Here is a 21946-nt window from a genome sequence, read left to right on the forward strand (position 1 = left end):
ACCTCTGTTTGCTTCACATTGAACCCTGCACTTGGTTCTACCATCCAGCGAAGAATGATAGTAAAGAGCGAGCAACTCCTGACCTTGCTAGCAGTGCCTAGGTTAAATGCTCTTTCTTTTCTTTTCCTGTTCAGGCGATATGAGACTGCGACACTACGGATACCGGATTCTCAGCCCCGCAACCCACAACGAAAAGCTTCGTAATATATGGGCTGAGTTTCTGAGTCAATGATTTGGTTCATCTTCTGTTATTGCGGAGATTGGTGGTGTTTGTGTTGTTAGTTGTTAGACCCTGTGATCGCTTGCATCTTTCAGTTCACGTATCTTATTTGAAAACTACAGGAAAAGTGGCTGGTTGGACGTGATTGTGCGCGCGCAGCTATTACTTTCCAATTGCATCTTCGAAGCAACGATATTGCTTTTCCACAAACACAGTTATGTACTGATCGTACATCCACAATCACAGTTATTTACTGACAATATATAGTATGGCATTTTATATGGTAGAATAAGATGCTTGTTTCTAATGTACATTAACACTTAATAAGTTGCGCCTGTTACAAAGCTGAATGCATGCTGGACAAACCTTTATACTAATTACAGATCATATATGAGGGCTCTGTTCTATTATGCTACATTTGTATGGAGAGTTTTTTTTTTTTTTTTTTTTTTTTTTTTTTTTTTTTTTTTTTTTGCCCCCTTTCTTTTGCGGGCTTTGAAATGTTAGCAAGTATTTTGTTATTAGAAGCTTGTCTGAATCTTAGCGTATTCCAGTGGCTTCTTTCCTTGCAGCTTGTTGGTGACATAGTGGCGACTGTACTCGCCATTGTTGTTATCTCCTGTACATGCAGGGTTGGTTATGATTCACTAGTTCTAGAATAGGCCCCAGCTCTACATCATAATAGCTAGGAGCATAAAATGTGACCACAGATAAGTCTGGGCCTCTCCTTGTTTGTCGCTGCTCTATGTTCCACGCTCTTGTATTTCCCATTTGTTAGAACCTGCATGTTCTTTGACTAAAAGAGAATTCAACAAGTGGTGATGTTTTATTGCTGTTCGGACCTCAAAGTGTATCCTCAATGTTGATGACGAGCCTTGGTAATAGGATTTGTAGACGCCTTAGGATTGTCTTTGAGAATTTGAAGGCCTGCCGAGATAAGGGCGCTTCCAACATAGTGGGGGCTCAAGCCAAGCACAAGGTCTGGCCTCGAGCATGGAGGGTAGTACTTCATCCTCACGGCCGGCACGACCTCCCCGAACATGTCATTGAAAATATACGGAGCCAAGCCAAGGCTCCTGGCGATGAGTATCAGCAGCCTTTGGCATAGTTTTTCTTATACTGACTGAGTACGTCTCAAGTGTCTCACTGCCGTAAAGTATACATAAAGTCAATGCAAACAGACCGAACTGGTGGAGAACGAGAGCTAGCCATCTTGTGTACCTGAAGGCAGAGCTGGTTTTGTGGGCCGGAGCTTTGGGTTTCTTGTGAAGGGTCCTCTTCTGAGAAGACCAAAGCGTGCCCATATTCCGGAATCGTCCCCGGTGCCATAAGATACTTCTTTTTGACTGTTTTTCCTCCAATGGCAGCATGAAGAATTCCTTTGCCACCATCTCCATGCTCTCCAGCAAGCTGTGCTCTATCCCATGGTTGACAACCTGCCATTATGGCTGGGGGGAGATGCTATCTATTTAGTTTCTGAACCAAGGAAAATAGCAAAAAGTTCAATTAATGAGGTGATAGGAGTTGCAATATACCTGAAAGAAGCCGTACTCTTTGCAAGCTTCCGAACGTTTTGCAAACTCATCCTGTGCCTGTCCTTTGGTGCTCCATGCCAGCTTCGACATGTCGATGATAGGGACCTCCCTGGAGTGAATGACTTTGGACTGAGCTGGCCGCTCGTCCAGGTCGCGCACGTACCTCTCTGGGACCTTCATGGGCTTAAGCCCTCCTCAGCTCCTGAATGTCTTCCATGTGTCCGATCTTGATCTTGGTAGTGTTGGAGGAGAGCACATTTGCCTGGCTTCTCGCTTGCAGGCGTGCTGGCTTCGGCTTCGGCTTCCTTTCACATGGATTTTGGAGGTGGTCTCAATGACGCGGATGTTAAGCTCATGATTAAGTGTTTCTTTTGGGAGATCTATTTCCTCTGCAGGTTGAGAAGCTTAGGTGCATTATTGACAGGTTAAATTTTTATATTATTGAACTTGGGATCCTTAATATGGGGTCGGTTGGTTTGGATTTTTTTGACGGTCAAAAAACAAACAAAAATCCTTAGAGATAGGAGTAGCAATTGGGCCAGATCGAATAAGATACGGATTGAGTTTGATACGTAATAAGATCATCCTTTCTTTCTACAGTAGCAGCAGAAACAGCCCATGTTGGCGGTTGACATGCACCTATATCGCATAGGGGTGATCGGAGATATTATTGTTAAATGGGCAACCAGGGAGTTTTGCAAAACGATCTCTTGTCCCAAAATCTTAATCCCTCTGAAAAGACTGAAACCTCTCCGAGGCTTTCAAAGGATAATACAAGCAAGCCAACTTCTTTAAGCTCGAGCTCATTTCAGCTAATTTAACATCAGACTCGTGCTGTTCATAAGCAACTAACTTGGTTGAGAGGATAGGCAACTTATTTGGTGCTCCTGAGGATATATCTAGCATCGAGCGTATCTCGATCTTTAAGAAAGCCAAGTGCCTTTAGGTACCGTTTGGATTCGAAATAAGTTCTGAAAGGGATTATTCCATCTACCGTACAGGAATAGGTCTTATACCACGGAAGTTAAGTTATCTGGTGTTTGGTTGAAGAATGAGCATAGAGGGAATAAAGTACATTGAAATTACACGATAGATTTACATTTTATAACAAAAATAAATGCCGTCTAGGTTTATATTAAAAAGTGAATAGGGGCAAAAAGGTAAAAAAGAGACGTTTTCATTATTTCATGATACAACTCTATTCTGCCATTTTGGTGGAATAGGGTTACATCATGTAGGCCCGCTTATGCTCCTAGACAAGTATAATTTGCCGATTATTGTTGTTTGGCAGCAAAGCACGGAATAAGGATCTTATTCTGCCCTTATTTCGTAAGTTATACCCCAGCCGAACGCTGCCCTAGTTTCTATTATAAACAAACATTATTGGCGGACCACTACCAATAATGAACAGCTAGAAAACAGTTTTAGTTATTTATATCTTACATCGAGTTCGATCAAGCTAGACAAAAGCAAGCAGCTCTTAGCTCACCTTGAATTATTTAGCAATCACTCCGGCAGCTCAAGCCAAATCAGTTTAGTAATCGATTTGAGCCTTTATCAAGCTTGATAACAGCTTGCTCATTTCACAACCAGCGGATGCCGCAGCTCAGTTGTTGGAGTTATGGCCTGCAGACTGACAAAGTACAAGACAGCCATCTTAAGTGCAGTACTAGATGCTGCAAGTTCCTGAATATTCTCATAATTCTACTTGAAAAGAATCCCTGGACCTTCTCCCACTCCTATAAAAGACCTCCGACAGGCAGGCGAAAAAATAATCAATAGCATAACGAGATCTATAAATTAACAAATAGAGCTCAATTACAGTAACTGTAAGAACAAACAATCTCTACATCTACATGTGCAAGTATTAATAAATGTACATACTACTACATTGCACAACCAATACCAACATGCACTGAACATAGACAAACTTGAAAGAGAGGATAATTCGTGCTACCATGTCGATAACAGTACTTTCATTATGAAAAGAATGATTGCATTTGCTTCTATTTGAACACAAGCAGCCAGGTTCAACTCAGAAAGAGTGCACTCTTTTGTACAATTCAAGATACAAATTCATCAAAACTACTGAAAGCATATAGCTGCCTATGTCTCAATCGCCTTGCCATATTTCCCCAACCTTAAAAACAGCAATTTTAAGCAATCAGCATGCGTCCACAGCAACACAAGCACATTAAGCTTATAGTCTAACACAAGCAGTTGCATATTGCTGGCATCTTATGAAAAACAAAGACTTCCATCTTAAAAAAACAAAGTGCAGCAGTGTACAACCCACGAAAACATTCCAAACCTAGAGTTTGATTAAATTATGATTTAGATTTGCATACAAACAACATTAGTTTAAATTTGGATTAGTTGTGATTTATAAATTCATATAATGCTGATGGTAACTTGAAAGTATTCTGATTTGAATCAACACAACATCCAAATGACACCCAAAACCAGTTTAACTAGAAACCTTGAGAACAAAATTTTAACAGATTTGAGAAACTTACAGATCATGAATCCAACCAACTGTTTATCTTATCACCGAAAAGATATCCATTTTATAATGTTAAATGCATAGGTAAGAAACCATCAAATTTGATTATTTGTTTTTAACGTTCTAAAATAATAAAACCATAATGTGTTGTACAAAATCTGGGTTCTAATGGCACACTCTTAGTAGTAAAATTTGAGGCAAATCTAGCACGAATTACTTATCTGGTCATAAAATTGTCCATTCCATCCCTCGAGCAAAAATAAAAAAATTCAAAAACATTTAATTTACAACTTTAGGCATTTTACGCATTGAAAATCTTGCAAGTAATATGAATTCTAATAAACATAAGCCACTATTACTACGAGGATAAATGGACAAAAAAGGATTTACCGACTACATACAAGGCTGAGAAAAGGTTTAAAACTTGTATTTAATACCTAAACATAAATAACTTTATTAAAAAAAGCATAGTGGCAATTTCGTACGTTAATGTAGGTCATCACATAAATAACATTAGGATGACATCCTCGTCCTGCTAACACAGGGGGAAAACGAAGTAAAAGGATTTATTGGAAGGATAAATAAGTACGTAGAACACAGGCACCTTCTAAGGTCCCAACCATCATTAGAGAAAGCCATGAAAATTTGTTACTCCAGTGATCTAAAATTAAAATAAAAAACATTAATGTGACAATTGATTATTTCCTCAAAAAAAAAGCAACAATTGACTGTTTGATAATACGACAGAGATCAAGCATAAAGCCAACTTCAGATGCGACTCACATTTATGCTTCACTCAACAAAATATCCATCGCTTACAACTTATTCAGTCGCTCAAATCTGCAAAAATTATTACTATACCTAATGATAGCGTTAAACTATTCACATATATCCAATGATTGGAGATGAAATAATCCGCTGCCCAACAGCAAATTGTACAAGCAGTTCCATACAAGGTCACACAGTTCTGTTTGTGTGGAGATTTCTTCAAAAGATTTTAATCAACATATTTCAAAATATCATTGAATCAAAAGAACAAATTATTGACATGGGGAGCTAAGGGCCTTTCTAGCAAAATTTAGACAGAGAATATAGGGGTTCTTTTCTCCTAAATAAAGAATATATCAATCAGATCCAAGGAAGATTCTGGTAGAAAGTTACTGTTGGTCTGAGAATGTACACAGGTACTCCCTGAACAAGCATTTTGTTTTCTTTGATTCTTTTCAAATACTTTTTCCTCTTCTATCTTGTGTTCTCCCTGGTTTTTCCATCACCATATCGTCTTTATAAAAAACTTTATCATCTCTTCCTGTCTTTCCAATATGAATGCATATTACTGCTTGTGAAATCTTAAAAAATGTTGTTCAGTGTAACCAGGCAGAACGAAGTTTGTTGAAGCTTTGTCTGAAGACTGACAGCAAGAAGAACCCAACAAAAAATATTCATACTCCCCACCTTACGTTAGCATAACGATTTAATATTTAACAAATTCCCTGCCACATAAAATAGGCATGCATCAATTAATAGGGTGTATGATAAACTTAGAAGATGAAAACACAAGAAGGAAAAAAAAATCATACAGTTCCACTTTCCATACCTATTTTTGAAAGAGGTTAGAAACAGAAGCTTCATGTCAGAGAACCTACAAACTAAATGTCTTTATGCACACCAAGTGCTCAGTACCAGTCTGCCTCACGCAACATCACATATGTTCTGATCCTGGATATAAACAAAAGCCAATAGAATAACCTACAAAGAGAAAATAAAAAAGTTAAATGCAAACTAATTAGCATCACTCATAGCAGTTGGCTCCCGAATCAAAAGCAGTTTCTTCAACATTGTTATACCTTAAGATAGGAAAAAGAATGACCCACAAATTGTGAAAACATTACATACCATGACATGCAACGTAAGTTTGCACTCAGTGTCATGGCATTTTAAACAAGGTGATATTGGGCACTTCAAACCAAACTGAGCTTGATAGAAAATAATTCATGCTTGCACCACTTCCCACCATCTTTCCACTGTCAAATAAAATTTGAATCCACGGACAAAGCAAGCAAAACAACCCATGTCCATAGCATGATTTCCATCTCGTTGCTGAGGGAGACTAGCAAGAAATGCATTACACCTGCCACCGCTCTATAAATGATGGGGCAAGGGGCAAAAAATTAAGCCCTTTTCCGTGCCTAAAAGATGAAAGGCTGCAAAGAATACTTTGCAAAGACTACACTGATCTTTGTGTACACATTTTACAGGATGCAAGACTGAGAAGTCCAATCCATTTTGAAAGAAAGAGCATGCTACTGTAGAAACTGAGATGAAAACTAATCCAGCATTTTCACCACATTGTAATCAGCATAGCAGAGGATGAAGCAGAGGAACATGATCTACTGTTTCTTTTCACATGGACAATGTCTCCTCTATCTTTGAACACCTAGCGACCAATAGACTCCATTGAAAGCCGTACAAGTCGCAGTAGTCCTTCTACATTATGAAAGTTAAAATCGAGAACTTTTCTCACAGATGACACGCCATCAGCCCTCTCCTTTTCCAGGCTGACACTGGCAGCTGCAATAGCAATCTGCGATTTCCTAGTCGCTTCAAATGCACAATTTAGATCATTTGTCTGCAGTCAAAGTTATTTAGGACACCTTTAGATATCATGCTAAAGCCATCAACAACTAAAGATACATATTATCCACATCTTATGTCTGAGAAAACTGCAGAACACATGCCCATATCATATGCATTAATACTAACAAAAAGTCTAACCATGCTATATCGATCCACTTTCAGTTAAGCCAATTTAGGCAGTATACTTCCTGTTGATTTCATGAAACCCTAAATTTAGATTTTTCTTCATGAATACACAAAAGACACCATGCATATACATAGACATATCCAATGAAGCATGAAAATGGATATAGACAAGGATATGGATACGGTAAGATACGGATATCGGCAATTTGGCAAATCCAAAAAAAAGAGAGGATACAATACAGCCGAGATATGGTACTAAATAAATATACAACTTCTACATATATGTAAAAAAATCATTTATAAAGCACAATAAGTTATCGTGGTAGCATAACCCATCCTTGATACAATAACATCAAAATCCACAAACTCAGCCATTTAGTCATCACACATATCCATAGAATGCAATCCATAAGACATACGTAACAAAAGCATTGCAAGCTCTAAAGTTAACCATCCATCATTAAGAAATAAGAATTCACAAAAACAACAATAAAGAAAGGAAGGAAGAAAGAAAGCAAACGCCCTCCCTTTTCCCTGGAGGTATCGATATACACATGTCAGATAAAGAGACAGCATGCAATTCAAAGTATCATTGCATCCTAACATACATCAAAGCCATAAGGTCTCATCCGACTTACTCCAGCAAGTCAGACCATCAAATATGAATCAACGCATTGTGCAAAGATACATGTACTCACAGCAAAACATACGGCTAATTTCTGGAAAATATATAGCTCGAAGTTAATAAGTTCATGTTATCAGGTGGCTATGGTTGATTGTATGTGTGCACTGCTGTTGTTGCTGCTGTCATTTTTTCTTTTCTTTCGTCTGTGTTTTTCTTTCCAAGTGGGAAAGGTAGTGGCAGGGCTAATATGACATATTAATATATTGCCTAATAACAGTTATTTATCCCAAGGAGATATGGCTATATCCCATCCATCAAACCTTGAGTAGCAACACTTACATAGCTGAGCAACCGCATGACATGGGGATGATTGCGAGCAGATACAACATGGGTGCCAGCAACGTGAGGAGAATTGACACCCCTGGCTGATGTAGCCTTACTTAATGTACCCTGATTGTTTAGATTATCAACATCTGAAGAAGAAGAGGATGGCGACTCCCCTATGACCAAAAATGGACAATTGTCAACATCCTGGCATGACTCTTCGTTAACATAGCATATAACACAAATAACAAGCACAAATGGAAGTAACGTTCAACGATGATTGAATGGAACTACAGCAAAAGAAGGAACACTCAAACAGTCATTAAGTACCACCAATACTATGTCTAAGAGGGAGGGAAAATTGCAGATTCATACAAGCACCAGTGTGAAAATATGCATGAATATTTTTGATAGTCAAATGCTTTTTAGAAAAAGAGGATTGAAACAATCAACCAAAAAAATAAGAAGAATATCCTCTTCTTAAAAACTGAATCTTTGGCAAATTGATGGGTTTTTTTTGTCCATTACATTGAAAGGAACTATACATTGGCTAGGACTAAGCCTGTCAAATTCATTATGTATTCCATGAAATCAGTAAAAACCAATAGCCCAAAACCCTTCTTGGAGCAAGTTTCTGCACCCATTTAAACTGAAAGCAGCTTTCACCTGCATTTAAATTACATTAGGATGTCCTGATTTACAAATGCCTGGACTAGTATCTTAGCGAATAACTATTTAAAAATACAAATAAACATAATCCACTGGCCAATAATACCATGAAAACATTCTGGCAGTTCCCCAGGAAGGGCCAATAGATTATGATTCTAATCATGAAAGTAGTATGATCATTCCTCAAGGTTAACAAAAATTCTAAGTATGGGCAATTGGGCATCTGTTGACAGAAGTCACAGAACTTCACAAATGAGCTCTCTCCCAGTAGATCAAATACATCTTACATTTTCCACTTTTAGTTCAACAGATGAGATCCTTGTACCAATCTGCTCATTCACTGTACTTTCTAAACACAACTCCTATAGAGCTCCAGTAAATGGTTTGTCAAAAGTTTTAACTGGAATTATCAGTACTTAAGTCTATAGTTTAAGCAACAACTAATATTAACTCTATGTATTGTGAAGTAAGACTTAGGACCAGTACATATTTAAGCCTTCAAACAAAAATTCCAACCTGGCTGAAGAATCTGAAGAGCTGTTTGCAACTCCTGTTGATCTTTGCTTGCACTGGGATATTTGTAGTACGCAGACTTCAAATAGGCCACTTCTACACACTTGTATGCTAAAGCAGCAGCTGCCATTTCTTTGCATCTCTCATATTCATGTGCACAAAATCTGTAAAAAACAACTAAGCATCAGCCAAACAAAATGACATATTGAAGTACACTTTTGAGTTTTTCTATTCACATGAAGTTTAAATTTCCGCAGAAAAGTATACAGATTATGGTTGTCCAGTTCTTGAACTTGAATAGTATAGTCCAATTTCAATTTCAATAGAGACATGAGGTCGAATATCATGAAGCCACAGGTGCTTTATGATTTCCTAAGTTAAATTCCCCACCAATATTTCAAAACCTGGCTGAGTTGGCTACTTAAACCACCTGGACCATCACCCAAAGGACAAAATGGGTTGGTTTACTAGAAAACCTGTATATTAGAACACTACAAGAACTGCTTTTTCAATCACCAACCCAAGCAGTCCAACCATGCAAACCACCCAGGCCGGATGGCTGAACCCCATGCAGGTATAGTGACAAAGACTCATGGAGACAAGCTATCTAGAAAAGAAGGAAATGGCTTATTTCTCTGATGCCCTTTTCCCCATTCCCAGTTATAGCATTTCTTCTCATCCCACTCTAGAGCACATCCCCCACTCTAGGTTTTCAGATGTCCCAGTTACAGGTTTCAAGTGGACTATCTTTCACCTTGACGCTGATTATGACACTAAGAGTTGCTTCTGAAATCGATGATAGAAGCTCCTAGACAATCATGGTAAATTTGAGGTGTCTCTACCAGATCTCAAACAGCTTTAGATGATGAATGGTGGTGGACAGCACAAGTTTAGAATCAGGGGTGACATTTGATCCCTATCCAATTATTCCTCTTCCAACTGGCTCACAATGCAGGGAACATCCCCAGTTCAAATTTCACTGGAAGAGATTAGGAACTAGCTGGCTAGGGGATACCCCTTCTCCTTTCTTCCTCAAGCGAACAGAGGACTGGGCTCTCTTCTGGATTGAGGCAAGTTGAGACGAGTGCCAGATAAAGGGCTCTCTACTTGAGACAGGGAGTGACAAAGAACTAGGCTTAAGAAGAGGATAATAATGGTCCAAATGTAGATTGCAATTGACCCACAACGGAACCAATGACCCATGACCTGGCAACCAAGTGGTTCAGTCTAGAGCACAGGTTTAAAACATGCACTAGGATATATCTTTTTATGAACATTCTCAATATCAGAAAAAATATAGAAATATTGCAAATTATCAAACCCAGTCTTCCCCTCCATCCCAACCCATGATCTGTCTCATACTCTTTATCTTCATCAACTACAGCTGTTGGCTTCAATCACAAAAGGGCCAACTTCTCTTTGTATCAGCAGGGAGATTATGATGTTAGATATCGCTAAACCAATTGTAAAAACAACAATTGGCTCTCATGGTTCACATTTTCATCTCAAAAGTTATTGGTGCCAATCAAATTGAAAAAGAGAGAGAAACACAGAGAGAGAGAGAGAGAGAGAGAGAAAGATGATGTCACAAACATATGAACCTATGGTGCTCATAAGATTTGATCTCTTTTATTTGCAACATGCACATAAAAGGCTAGGCAGGTAATGATGGTTCTTCTGTAACAAGAGCCAAAAAAATGTAAAATTCAAGAACATATCATGCTTCACATTCTTGTTGACAAAAACCATATGTTCACAACCAACACCGAGATTTCTATATTGGGCACTTCAAGTCTATCAATACAGTAATTTTCAAGCACTCCTCGACTATATCATTTTTTTAAAAAAATCATTAATTGCCAATAGTATGTATTAAGGGCTACATCCTATGCCATTTCAAGCTTTTCCAAATCTTCTCACGACATCCATCCGTGTCATCTCCAATCTTCCCTTCCCAAATATTTCAATGCAAATTCAGATATCTTTTCTAACCAAGCTTCCTTAGATCTTCATGGCATCCCCTTCTTTCCTCCTTTTATATCTGCATCACTTAGCCCAAAACTGGTGCAAATCCTTTCGTCCCCAAATGTACTCACTCCTCACCCCAACATTTCTAGACTTTCAGAATACATCCAAAATTCTCATATTTGCAACACTCATCTTGCATGCTTGAAGCTCTGGACCCCTTTTACTACTGACACATGACCTCCACAGTTTTCCTAGCCCTATTGTCATTTTATTGAAAAGAGAGAGAGAAGGAGAACAAAGAAAGGGACAGAAAAGGAGGGTATCAGAGGCTGGCGGAGGCCAGCGACCTGAGCAGAGGAGGTGGAGGAGGGCTCCGTGCCGGGTCCCCTGTTTCAAACGAAACAGGGTCCAGCCGCTTTTTTATTTTTGCGAATTTTAAGTAAAGTCGGCAGATCGCTTGCCGACTTCACTTAAAGATCAAAAAATTAACAGCTTGCCGGCCTCCACCGACCCTCCGACGGCCAGCCTCCACCTTTCTCTCTCTTCCTTCCTCTCCCTCTCCCTCCCTCCCCCGCTTGCTCTCTCTTTCCTCTCTTTCCTTCTCCTTCTCCCCCTTCGGTGACGGGTTTCATTTCCGCTGCCAAACCATTCCGGTCTGCCGCTAGGACGGCTCGGTACGACCGGAACCGCCCGGTTTGGGATGGTTCTGCCGACCCTAGTCTCACCATATCCAAATCAAAGATTAATCCCTATCCCTCCATTTAGGTGGTTCATCAGTTGTTTGGCTTTCGCAGAGGTAATAGACACAAACATTGTGTTTTGTTTCATACCTTTCCTTATAACGAAAGGATGACTAATGTCATAACAAGAATAAGTAACTAGTACTTAGTGTGGAAGTTGACACACCAGAAACAAAGAAATTTCTATGTGAATATCCAATGAAAAGGCACCCCCCACCTCTCCTTTTTAGGCAATGAAAGGCAATACACATTTTCAAGGATATCCAAAATACGAAGTTGCACCTCCAAATCAAGACTCTTAAATATACAAATATATATATATATACGACCAATTTCTTGCTCCCAAACATTTGACACATCATGGATTAACATTTCAACAACAAAGAATGTCGAGAAAATAATCAAATGTCTCCCAACTTGTCCACACATCGACAAATATGGCACACATGTGGCACTAGTAAGGCCTACCTTGTCAAACCCTGACTATGTCATGCAAATATTATTGTTCACCTTGACCAACTATTATAGCATAGCAAATGCTTCATGATACAGTGGGTTGGAGAGGAATAATAGAGCATTGAAGGATCAACACAAGCAGCAGCTTCTGTCATAGATGGGTATCGATCACATATAATTAATGAATAATCATTGATGGAATCCAGTGGTCTTGTCTTTCTTCGTTTCATGTTAACAAATATCTAACAATGCTTCTAGTTTAGCTTTCTAGTTGAAGCCAGAAAATCCTCGAAGTAAAGAATTTTCCTTCTTAATGAGACTATAAATTTCATTTTTTTTTCAAGAAAAGGATAGAAGAATGCATCATACTATAAAATCCCATCTTGTCTAACTGATCATAATGGTGAACAATGTCTTCACGATTAAGTCATGACAATGACACATTCAAAATCAGAGCTTCTTCATATTTCATGCATGCATAAACTGATCCTCATGACGCATAACCATCCCTGTCATTGCCTTTAAGCACTAGTGTAGCAAAATTAGTGAGGTCTTCCAAAAGTCCTTGCTAAATGAGCAATCATGTTAAATATTAAATTCATTTGGGATGTTGAAACATCAAATTTGGGTTCAGTACTATCTATGAAATGATTATGCACAAATATTTATTCTTTTCGAGGGTTCAAAAGTTACAAGTCAAGGATATCAATTCTTTGTGCATGAGATTTATAGATGCTCTATCAGAAGAAAAAATGAAGATCCAACCATATAAGTTCCAAGTGCAACCACAGAGGTAGACTAACTAATGTAACGTAACTGCCACTCAAATATGTTGATTTGCCAGCAATGAAAAAGAAGCACCTTCTGCAAAAGGAGAGCAGACTGGAAAGACCAACATATGTAGAAAAAGGCATGGCATGGTTAACATAAAGTACGGTACCATAAAGTTAAAACAGCTCACAGGAGGCGCAGCTAGCAAAATCACAGAGTACACTGCAGGCTTATGGCTAGAGTCAAGAAGAAACACGCTGGCATGCAGTACTCAAATTTTCTATTCTGATAGGTCAAGGAGAAACAATTTGATATGGGCTTTACAATAATGAAGTCACTTTGTTAATTGCCTGATAACAAAATAATGTAACCTCAAAAGTGATTTATCATAATATTTTAACTTACTTGCAGAGTTTTGCCGTTTCAAAATACATCTGCATTGAATGGGATGTGTCCCCTTGTTTTGCACTATCAAAACTGAGAGGCTCCATAAGAGAGGCATAATGTAAGAACTTCAAGGCAGCCTGAAAGTATAGGCCTGTGCTTTCAAGTTCTAGTCCCTCGCTCTGCAAAATGAAACATTTATTAGAACACCTATAAAACAATAACGAGATCAGTGAACTTCAAAGATGAGCAAATTAAGTGAAATGATTATGTTAACCTTTAAACGATTAGCTGTATGCTTTAAATCTCTTGCTTCTTTCATGACAATATTTGCAGTACAATGGCTATCCTTTCGAATTGGACTTGAAGTGTCAGGATCATTTGGGGCGGCTTGCCTCAAACTATTGTGGTGCACCCCATTCTGGATGTCAGGCTGTCTAGACTGTTTGCCTGCCTTTGAAGCACCAGTATTTCCTGCATCCTTGAAGGGTAATTCTGACCTGCTTCCCTTGACAGGTGAAGAGTTTTGAGGGCTCCGACTGTGTGTTTCTTGTTTATCTCCAGAAGACAAAATTGAATGCGCTTTCCCTGTTTTGGCCAGCAGTTCCCCTTGATCAATTAGATTAGAGATGATGTGATTTGATGACTCTTCATCATTGTAAGAAGATGCCAGTTGTAGGTCATCCTGTATATTGGACTTAGCTCCTAAAACTGCAACTCTTGAGTCAAGATCTTTGTGCTGATTATAAAGCATGGAAGGACCATGAGTATCCAAATTGTCTTGTACTCCATTATCTCTCTTACCAGAAGAACATCTTGTGGCAGAGTCTTTCTTCCCTGAGAAATCTTTCTCATCCTTCTCCGGAAAATTGTAATTTCCATCCCTCAAATCTTCAAGGTAAGTAGAACGCTGATGTGAATCAAGGTCAACCATCTGTTGGCAGCCGCTGCCACTCTTCATAGAATACAAATCCTTGTTTCCACTAGATGAACCAGAACTTTTAAGCTTACCATTGTCCAAGTTTGATTTAGAGCTCCTGTATCTCTCATTCAACCATGAAGAAGAGCTCTTACCAGACTTCTGTCGACCAGAACCATTTACCTGGTGGTGTTTATTCAGCTTTTCTAAATCTTGATTATGGTCTGTATGCCGATGTCCGTGAGGATATTCACTGTGCCGATCCATAAAATTTCTAGTAGCACTCACCACATTAATCTCTTCAAATTCGGTGGGTGAGAGACCATCATGGCTAACTCTTTTCAAATGCATCCCAACTTCAGCTTTTCCACCAGGTAATTTATTTGCTTCTCTATCCTGATGATAAAATGAACCTCTCACAGGATTTAAAACTCCAGAATCCGCTGCCCTATGATTTTCAATATGTCGTTGTTCAGCAGAACAAGCTGTCTCCTTCCTACGTTTTCCAGAACGGTTGCTTCCACCATCAGCTTCACTATCTGAACATATTTTGGGGCTCCCCAGGATGGAGGAACCAACATTTAAAGCATCATCCTTTACCACTGAGTTTGTTTTGTTAAAAAGCTTTTCAGTATTTAAAAACCTTAATGGAGATGAAGAAACTGACTCTACAGGAGAGCCTTTTGTTTCCTGAAAGTTGGCTTTACTTTTGTGGGAGCTTGAAACCTTTGAAGAACTTGAAGTAGCTGCTGTACAAGCCTGTGCATAAGCGATGTCCCTCTTCAAGGGATCAATTAAGTCCAACACCTGTCTAGATGTTGCATTCCCTTGACACAGCCCCAACTGATGTACTTTTCCAACGGCATATCTGCCCTCCTCATCCATTCCATCAGATAGATGCTCTCTGCTAGCAGGCAAGACAATTCTTGTTGAGGAACATTTTTTGTCTATCCTGCCTGTACTGGACTCCTTTCCCTCAGACTTTGAAACCCTAGCCTTCTTTAACTTTAACATCTCGGTTTCACTTAATACTTCGTTAACAGTAGCCTGGGCCTCCTGATTGTGCTGATCATCCTGCCACTCCTTCAGTTTTTTCTTCTTAGCAGCAAGGTCCAGTTTCTTTGATTTTTCCACATCTGATGCACTGAATTGTTCTTTAATATCCCCATTTGGAAGAAATTGAACTTCATCATTCAACCTCTTCAATGAAGAAGACAAACTGCCTTTGGACTTACACTTCAAGTCCTTAGAAAAAGAAACATCACCATGTTTCTGAAGATCATTAACCACGTTAGTTGACAGATCATTAACCATGCAAGTACCTGCTTTTCCAGCTATATCATGGTCAGGATAACAATCTTTGACAGGATACTGTGAACCTTCTTTCTTGATTTTCTTTAGTGCTCCAAAATCATTTTGATCAACCACTCTCTTGCTCTTTGGTTTCGAATATTTCTCGCTTCTTTCAATAAAATCACCTGTAGTAAAGTATGCGAAACAATAAATTACCATTATAGAAAAAAGTTTGCATATTACAAAAAATGAGCATTGGCACGATTAATGGTTGCCTGGCAGGTCAATTGCACCTAGAAGGCATAAAAGAAGAAAACCTTAAATAATACAGGACAGTACCTCCATTTGAATAGCAGCCAAGATTTTTGTGCTTCTCCTTTTGTTTCTTTTTTTGCTTCTCTGCAGTGAAGTCATTTGATTTGCTTGCATGGCTGAGGCCAGCTTTGTCTGACAAGTTTGTTTCACAAGGATACTGGTTAACATCATTCAGACTTCCACTTTTGTTCAAGGCCTGTCGCTTCCTTTTTCCAGGATCTGAAAACTGAGTTGAACAATTGAGCACATTAGACGCATCCTTGGGGCCAGTCTTTCTCTTCCCAATAGCAGGCACAGTTTGCATATTATGTTCGAGTTTTTGATTGAGATGCAGAGAATTGTTTGAAGTAATGCTCGATGCAGCAACATTATGATGACCCTCCAAACTAGCACCACTCTCAGGGACTGGAATCAGGTAGAGTGCATTTAGAGCTTTTGTTGTTTCCTCTTCACTGAATTTGCAGCTATTCATGCCAGGCCTACATGAGAGTTTCAGATGGTGAACAATCAAAGAACAACATAAATCTAGATGCATGAACACAAAAACACCGTATGTTAGTTGCGATACTTCAGCAAAAAGAACATTGAAAAAGTAACAACATATTAGAATATAATAGTAACTACTTATATAAATTTGTGCATAACAAAACTAGAAAAGGGTATACAGCAGAGATGGCCAAACAAAATTAAGTTGAAAGTGTATTCAGACAAAAAAACTTACAGCCAACTGAGCAGGCTACATTGCCAGTTCTTGGGGAGGTGATCAGGATTGGCCCCGTAGGGTAAGAGGCGCCATTGCTGACATATATCGCAACATACCCAATTTTCCTCTATAACAACAGGAGCATGGGTGGCAGCAGCTGCACCTGAAGCTGGGGCATTGCCCATCAAAGGCATAGTTGCGGACTCATTAACAGAACCATCAGAGATTGGAAGGTTATCAACCTTTTTATCACCTGGCCTCCCCTTTGATGTTCCTATAGATATAAAGGGCTCCTTCTCATGTTCATAGTTCAGAACCTTTAGCTTATCTTTGTAATGAAAATCTGGCAAACCAGTTCCACTCTCAAGCTGTTCTTGATTTACATCATAACCTGTGGCATCATCACGAGATTCTGTAAAGGAGTTCTTACTCAAATCTGTACAAGATTTCAAAACTTTGGACTTCTTTTCAGAATGGTTAACTTTTGTATGAGAGTTTTTCTTATTTTCTCTTAAAGATGCAGAAGATTGACCACTCAGATTGTCCTTTGATAACTCCACAAGTGGTGCTGCATCAGTTTGGCTTCCCTTCAGCTTTCTTTTGCCCTCAAATAACTGGCCCTTTCCTTGGAATATCTTTTCTCCTTCTTGTTCACATGAAGTAACTGTCTGAGAAGAAATCTGTTTAATGTGATTTACCGGTCCAGCCATGTGCTCCTTCCTCCCCTTAAATATATTAGAACTGGCATTAACTAGATCATAACTTTTCTCAAGTTTGCTTCTGTTTTCCCTTTGCAAATCAAATGAAGTGCCCTTATGGCTATTTGTGTTTCGTTCTTCCAAGTCCTTCTCTGCCATAATTGTTTTTGAGTTAAGTTTCCCTTTTGAACATGTTGTTTCATTTCCTAAATTGCCAACTCCATTATTTTCCATGCTTTCCATTGACTCCATTTGTTTATCCCTAACTAAATCAGGTGAGGGTATTCTCTCCTTCATTGTTATCTTCTTTGGTTCCTTTGAGTGATCCAACATCCCAGTGACACCTTTCACTGAATCCCTAACTATCAGCCTTTCTGTTTTTCTATCAGCATCCTTCAAAGCAGATAGCGTTGGTATATCCAATGCATCAGAAATGAGCTCCTGTCCTGCTGGGGTTTCAATGTCAATTTCCCTATTCAAAATTGCTCTCATGTCATCTTTGTGTTTTAAATTCTTTATGTCCGTGGACTTCCCTCTCTTTTCGCTTAACCTCATTTTCTTTTCATTGTAACATTTGACATCTTTCACAGGCAGTGTCAAATCACCTAAGACCGCACACTTATCAGGAATGCCCTTGTACAGCATGCCTGTTTTATTTTTAGTGAAGGCACTTTCTTTCTCTGTCAACTGAAATAGACTAACTTGAAGAGGTGAAAGCAAAATAACCCCAGGAACTGGAGAGCATGTCATCATCTGCTCCATCACATTTATGAACACAAGAATCATTAGCTGATGCAAACTCTATGGTCCTGCCATCTTTAATGGAAGATAAGTTAGTAGCAAATTTACCTGGAGAATGGCCCTGGGAGATTCATCAGGCATGTGATGAAATTGAAGGGAAAGCCCTCCATTCCAATCAGGGCTGTCCTCCAGTGATGAAGATGGAGACATGTCGAGGCCCAGACCGCTGTAGATAGCAGCATTATTTCTTGCCAATATGTTATCAGGCCCAACTTTAATGCGGACCTTTAGTGTTTTCCGGTCACTGCCGTTAACTGGTTTATTCAAGGAATCATGCTGGGGAATAGGCTCCTCATTATTGTGTGTACTCGTACCCATGTCCTTTTTGCTTGAGTTGTCCAATGGTGGTGCCGAGGTAGTGTTATTTTTGGAGTGTGATGACCCCATCTGGATGGAAGGATTCTTGCATGTACCCTGTAGAGATACATAGTCATAATTGTCAAGTAAAAGCTAGCCTCCTGAACTATCATTTATTTCTTCTTCCTATAGGAACCTAAACTGGCACAAAAAAATAGTATATGTCGATTATAAAAATGTACCTCAAATGAAGGAGCATAGGGAGATCTAGCGGCATTGTGGTTTGGTGCCCTTGGTGGACTTTTAGATTGAGACAGAATGGATGGAGAATGCTGGTAAGTAGGTAAAAAAGATCCATATCCCCCAAACTTTGCACCTGTTATTGAATCAATTTTTCAGACCCTCATCTATAGCTACAATTACCATAATCTGGAAAACTCATACCATACTGGAGGCTAATCCGCTTACCCAAGTTTTCTGCAGACACTCCACCTTCAAAGTCTTTTTGGAAATGCCCCAATACATTTTGAAGTTTTTCATCCTGGTAGGAAATGAAAGCCAGCTCTGTAAAGAACAAAACAAATGCATATAGAAAAGAAGCATGCCACCACATTCTAAATCATGAGTGCTCTGCATGCTTAAATTCAACTCAACAAGCAAAAGTTATAAATTTAGAGATACTTGACTAGGCAGGTTTTTCAGCCTAAATTAAGTGTTTGCCAGAACACACAAAAGTTACAGTTTCCCCTTTAAGGCTTTAGGCCAAGAGATATAATTCTACCCTTTACTGCAACTGTGAAGTATTAGCAATTCTTCAAAGTGTCAGCTGAACTTAACGAGTCCTGAAGACAAATTCTGACTGTAATTTCTGTTATTAGAATGATGTAAAATCCTTCTCAAAAAGTTATGAGCCCGTTAAGATCAAAGGAAAAGTGACATTCAATGGAATTTGGCACAGATCAAACATTATTTAATCTAGACATCTCCTACTATAGAGCAATGTTCCAATTCCACTGATTCCCAGAATTATGCCCAAGAGAACCACATGAGCAACAAATTTTGCCAACTCAAATTGCAACGTAGACGAAAGATATATAGAAACTGGAAAGGTCCAACTTCTCATACAAACCTCATGGCATACCTCATCAAAGCCATGAAATTATCAATCCTAATGAAACGAAAGATCCAAACTTTCTCCTTAAAACAAAATAAAGTACGACCGAGAGACCAAACAAAGGCCTTACGATGTACGAGAGGGCGATGTCGGGGTCGATGCAGGAGTCGTCCTCCTCCTCCTGCTCGGAGCATGCCTCTCCTTCTTCGAGCTCGTTTTCCCCCATCCCCCAAAACCCTAACCATACCTCCTTCCTCCCTTCATCCCTCCCCCTCACCGACGGCATCCAATGCCCCCTAACAACCCCCCTCCCCACTCTCCGCACCCCGCCCCACCGCCCAACACGAGACACCCGGCACAAATCCCTCTCCTCCCACCGCCTCCCAGAAGCCCGCGGCCGGATTCCAGAATCCAAACTCTAGAATCACTCCCTGATCGGGGCAAGCCCGGCGGGCCGCATCAATCCCTCCCCCCGCCCCAAAAATCCGGCGGCGATCGACGCCGGGAGGCGCGAAGACGGCGATCGCGGGATCTCCGAGATCGATTTCCAGGGATGCAAGAGACGACGGCGAGATCGCGACCGCGAGGAGAGAAGGGTTTTTCTTCCTATAGTTTTCTATCTTCGCGTTCCAGAGAGGGAGAGAAAGAGAGAGGCGCCCTCTTCCCTTCTCCGGTGAGGAGAGAAGAAATTAACAAGAAAAACAATTTCTTTCTTTCTTTCTTTTTCTTTTATTGTATGGTAACGTCACCGGGGGCCGCAAGGTCTAATTATTAGATGGACCGGTCCAAAAAAGTTTCTCGCCGCATTACTCACTTGCATTTAAACAATTTAAGATCAAATGAGGTGTGCCTGTTATCCGCCGTACATATATGCATCGAGATTTGGATTGGTCCCTCAACCTGGTTAATATAATATTTTTTCTTTTTTTTGGTGCAGCATAATAATTTTTCGACTGACTCCTTAGTTAATGATTGATTAGGTAATTTTCACTACTCCCTTATTTTTAGTTTTTTATTTTGGATCCCGCTAACCATCCCCACTGGGGCGATAATTAAGCAATATTAATTAGCCTCTAACTATCTTCACTATATTTTTATGTAATATATCCTCCCAATATTATATTAAATAGAGAGATAAAATAAAAATAATAATTATAAAAGTAACTAATTATTAAAAGAGAATAAAAAATAATTCTACTTTTTTCTATTTCCTACTCTGCCTATTAAGAGAGAATAAAAATGAAATGGCAAGGTTTGGTGCATACCACCATGACTGCTTTTGTGCCTACTCTGTGGTGATATAATGCTATTTTAGTCATTTTTAATTAACAAATGGAGATACACTATTATAGCCAACAAACACTATACTAATAAGGAAAGAAGGATCAGGGGCAACTATGTGTAATATAATTTGAATCCCACTGATCATTTCGGATTAAGAGATAATAATTAATCTTCAACCATTTTTATTATATTTTCTTCCAACTGCTTTTTAGAAGCAATTAATATTTTTAAAATAAGTTAGAAGTAATTAATATTTTTGAAATAAGATATCTTTTGAAAGTAATTAATATTTTTTAATTAAATTAATTTTTTTAAAGTAATTAATATTTCTTAACCACCGCCCTCGGGCGATGGTTATCATTTGCCTTTTATTTTTTGTTCCATCTCTTGTCGATGACTTCTGACGCTGGTCTGGATCGCCGGTTTGACAGCACTTGGTTTTGCCTCAGGTGGGAGTCATCTTAAAAGGGAATCGGGGTGTGACACGTCAGCGTGCAAGTCTCTTGATGGAATTTGTTGGGTTATCAGTCTACATTGGCGGGCCGGGGGCAGCGCCGCGTAAAATAGTTGGCGCCCAAATCTCCTCCGTGCAAAGAGCAAAGCCGGAGGCACGGGAGACTTGATTGCCACGGAGGAACGATGTATCTTTGACATGACAGCCATAAAAGCAAAGCGAAATAATCCTGGAAGAAGACTATGCTATGGTAACCTTGGATTTGGAATGCTGAGCAATATATCGACAGCCATCTACTTCTTATAATATATAACGGATAGTGAAAAATTATAACTTTTTTTAAATTGTTTATATATACCAAAAGTCAAATAGAGCGGTTGATTGGATTGCTTTCTTTGCTGCCCATCACTCTAGAGAAATCTCATGGACTGCGATTATACTTCCATCTTCATACTATCTATTGTATCTTGACTCAGTTGCTTGCACTCATGCTAGATTAGCGTGAACGATCGTTGTAGTAAAAATAAAAATAAAAAAAATAAAAAAAACTGCGAAGGGTTGTGCTTCATAAGATGAATAGCAACTTATGCCAAGCCC

At 39.2% G+C, this 21946-nt stretch overlaps 1 protein-coding gene and 1 pseudogene across 3 annotated transcripts; both read right to left on the minus strand.

Annotated features, from left to right (window-relative positions):
* Positions 1-671: 671 nt before the first annotated feature.
* LOC103707317 lies at positions 672-3715 on the minus strand (annotated as a pseudogene).
* A 1210-nt stretch (positions 3716-4925) lies between these two features.
* On the minus strand, positions 4926-20302 carry LOC103707292 (cysteine-tryptophan domain-containing zinc finger protein 7-like). 3 transcript variants are annotated; one of them, XM_008791723.4, is made up of 13 exons: positions 19742-20302; positions 18966-19038; positions 18740-18873; positions 18249-18614; positions 16720-18152; positions 16023-16477; positions 13749-15868; positions 13493-13653; positions 9156-9316; positions 7986-8146; positions 6155-6887; positions 5856-6007; positions 4926-5751 (listed from the first exon to the last, which is right to left on the minus strand). In XM_008791723.4, exons 1-11 carry the CDS (start codon positions 19895-19897, stop codon positions 6696-6698), a joined length of 5412 nt encoding a protein of 1803 aa, XP_008789945.1. In that variant the 5' UTR covers positions 19898-20302; the 3' UTR covers positions 4926-5751; positions 5856-6007; positions 6155-6695. The 3 variants fall into 3 exon arrangements, with proteins under 3 accessions (XP_008789945.1, XP_008789946.1, XP_038988706.1); XM_008791724.4 differs by having other exon boundaries at positions 6106-6887; XM_039132778.1 differs by lacking the exon at positions 7986-8146.
* Positions 20303-21946: the final 1644 nt, after the last annotated feature.

This window comes from Phoenix dactylifera, chromosome 13 (assembly GCF_009389715.1).
Source record: "Phoenix dactylifera cultivar Barhee BC4 chromosome 13, palm_55x_up_171113_PBpolish2nd_filt_p, whole genome shotgun sequence".
In the NCBI taxonomy this organism is placed as follows: Eukaryota; Viridiplantae; Streptophyta; class Magnoliopsida; order Arecales; family Arecaceae; genus Phoenix; species Phoenix dactylifera.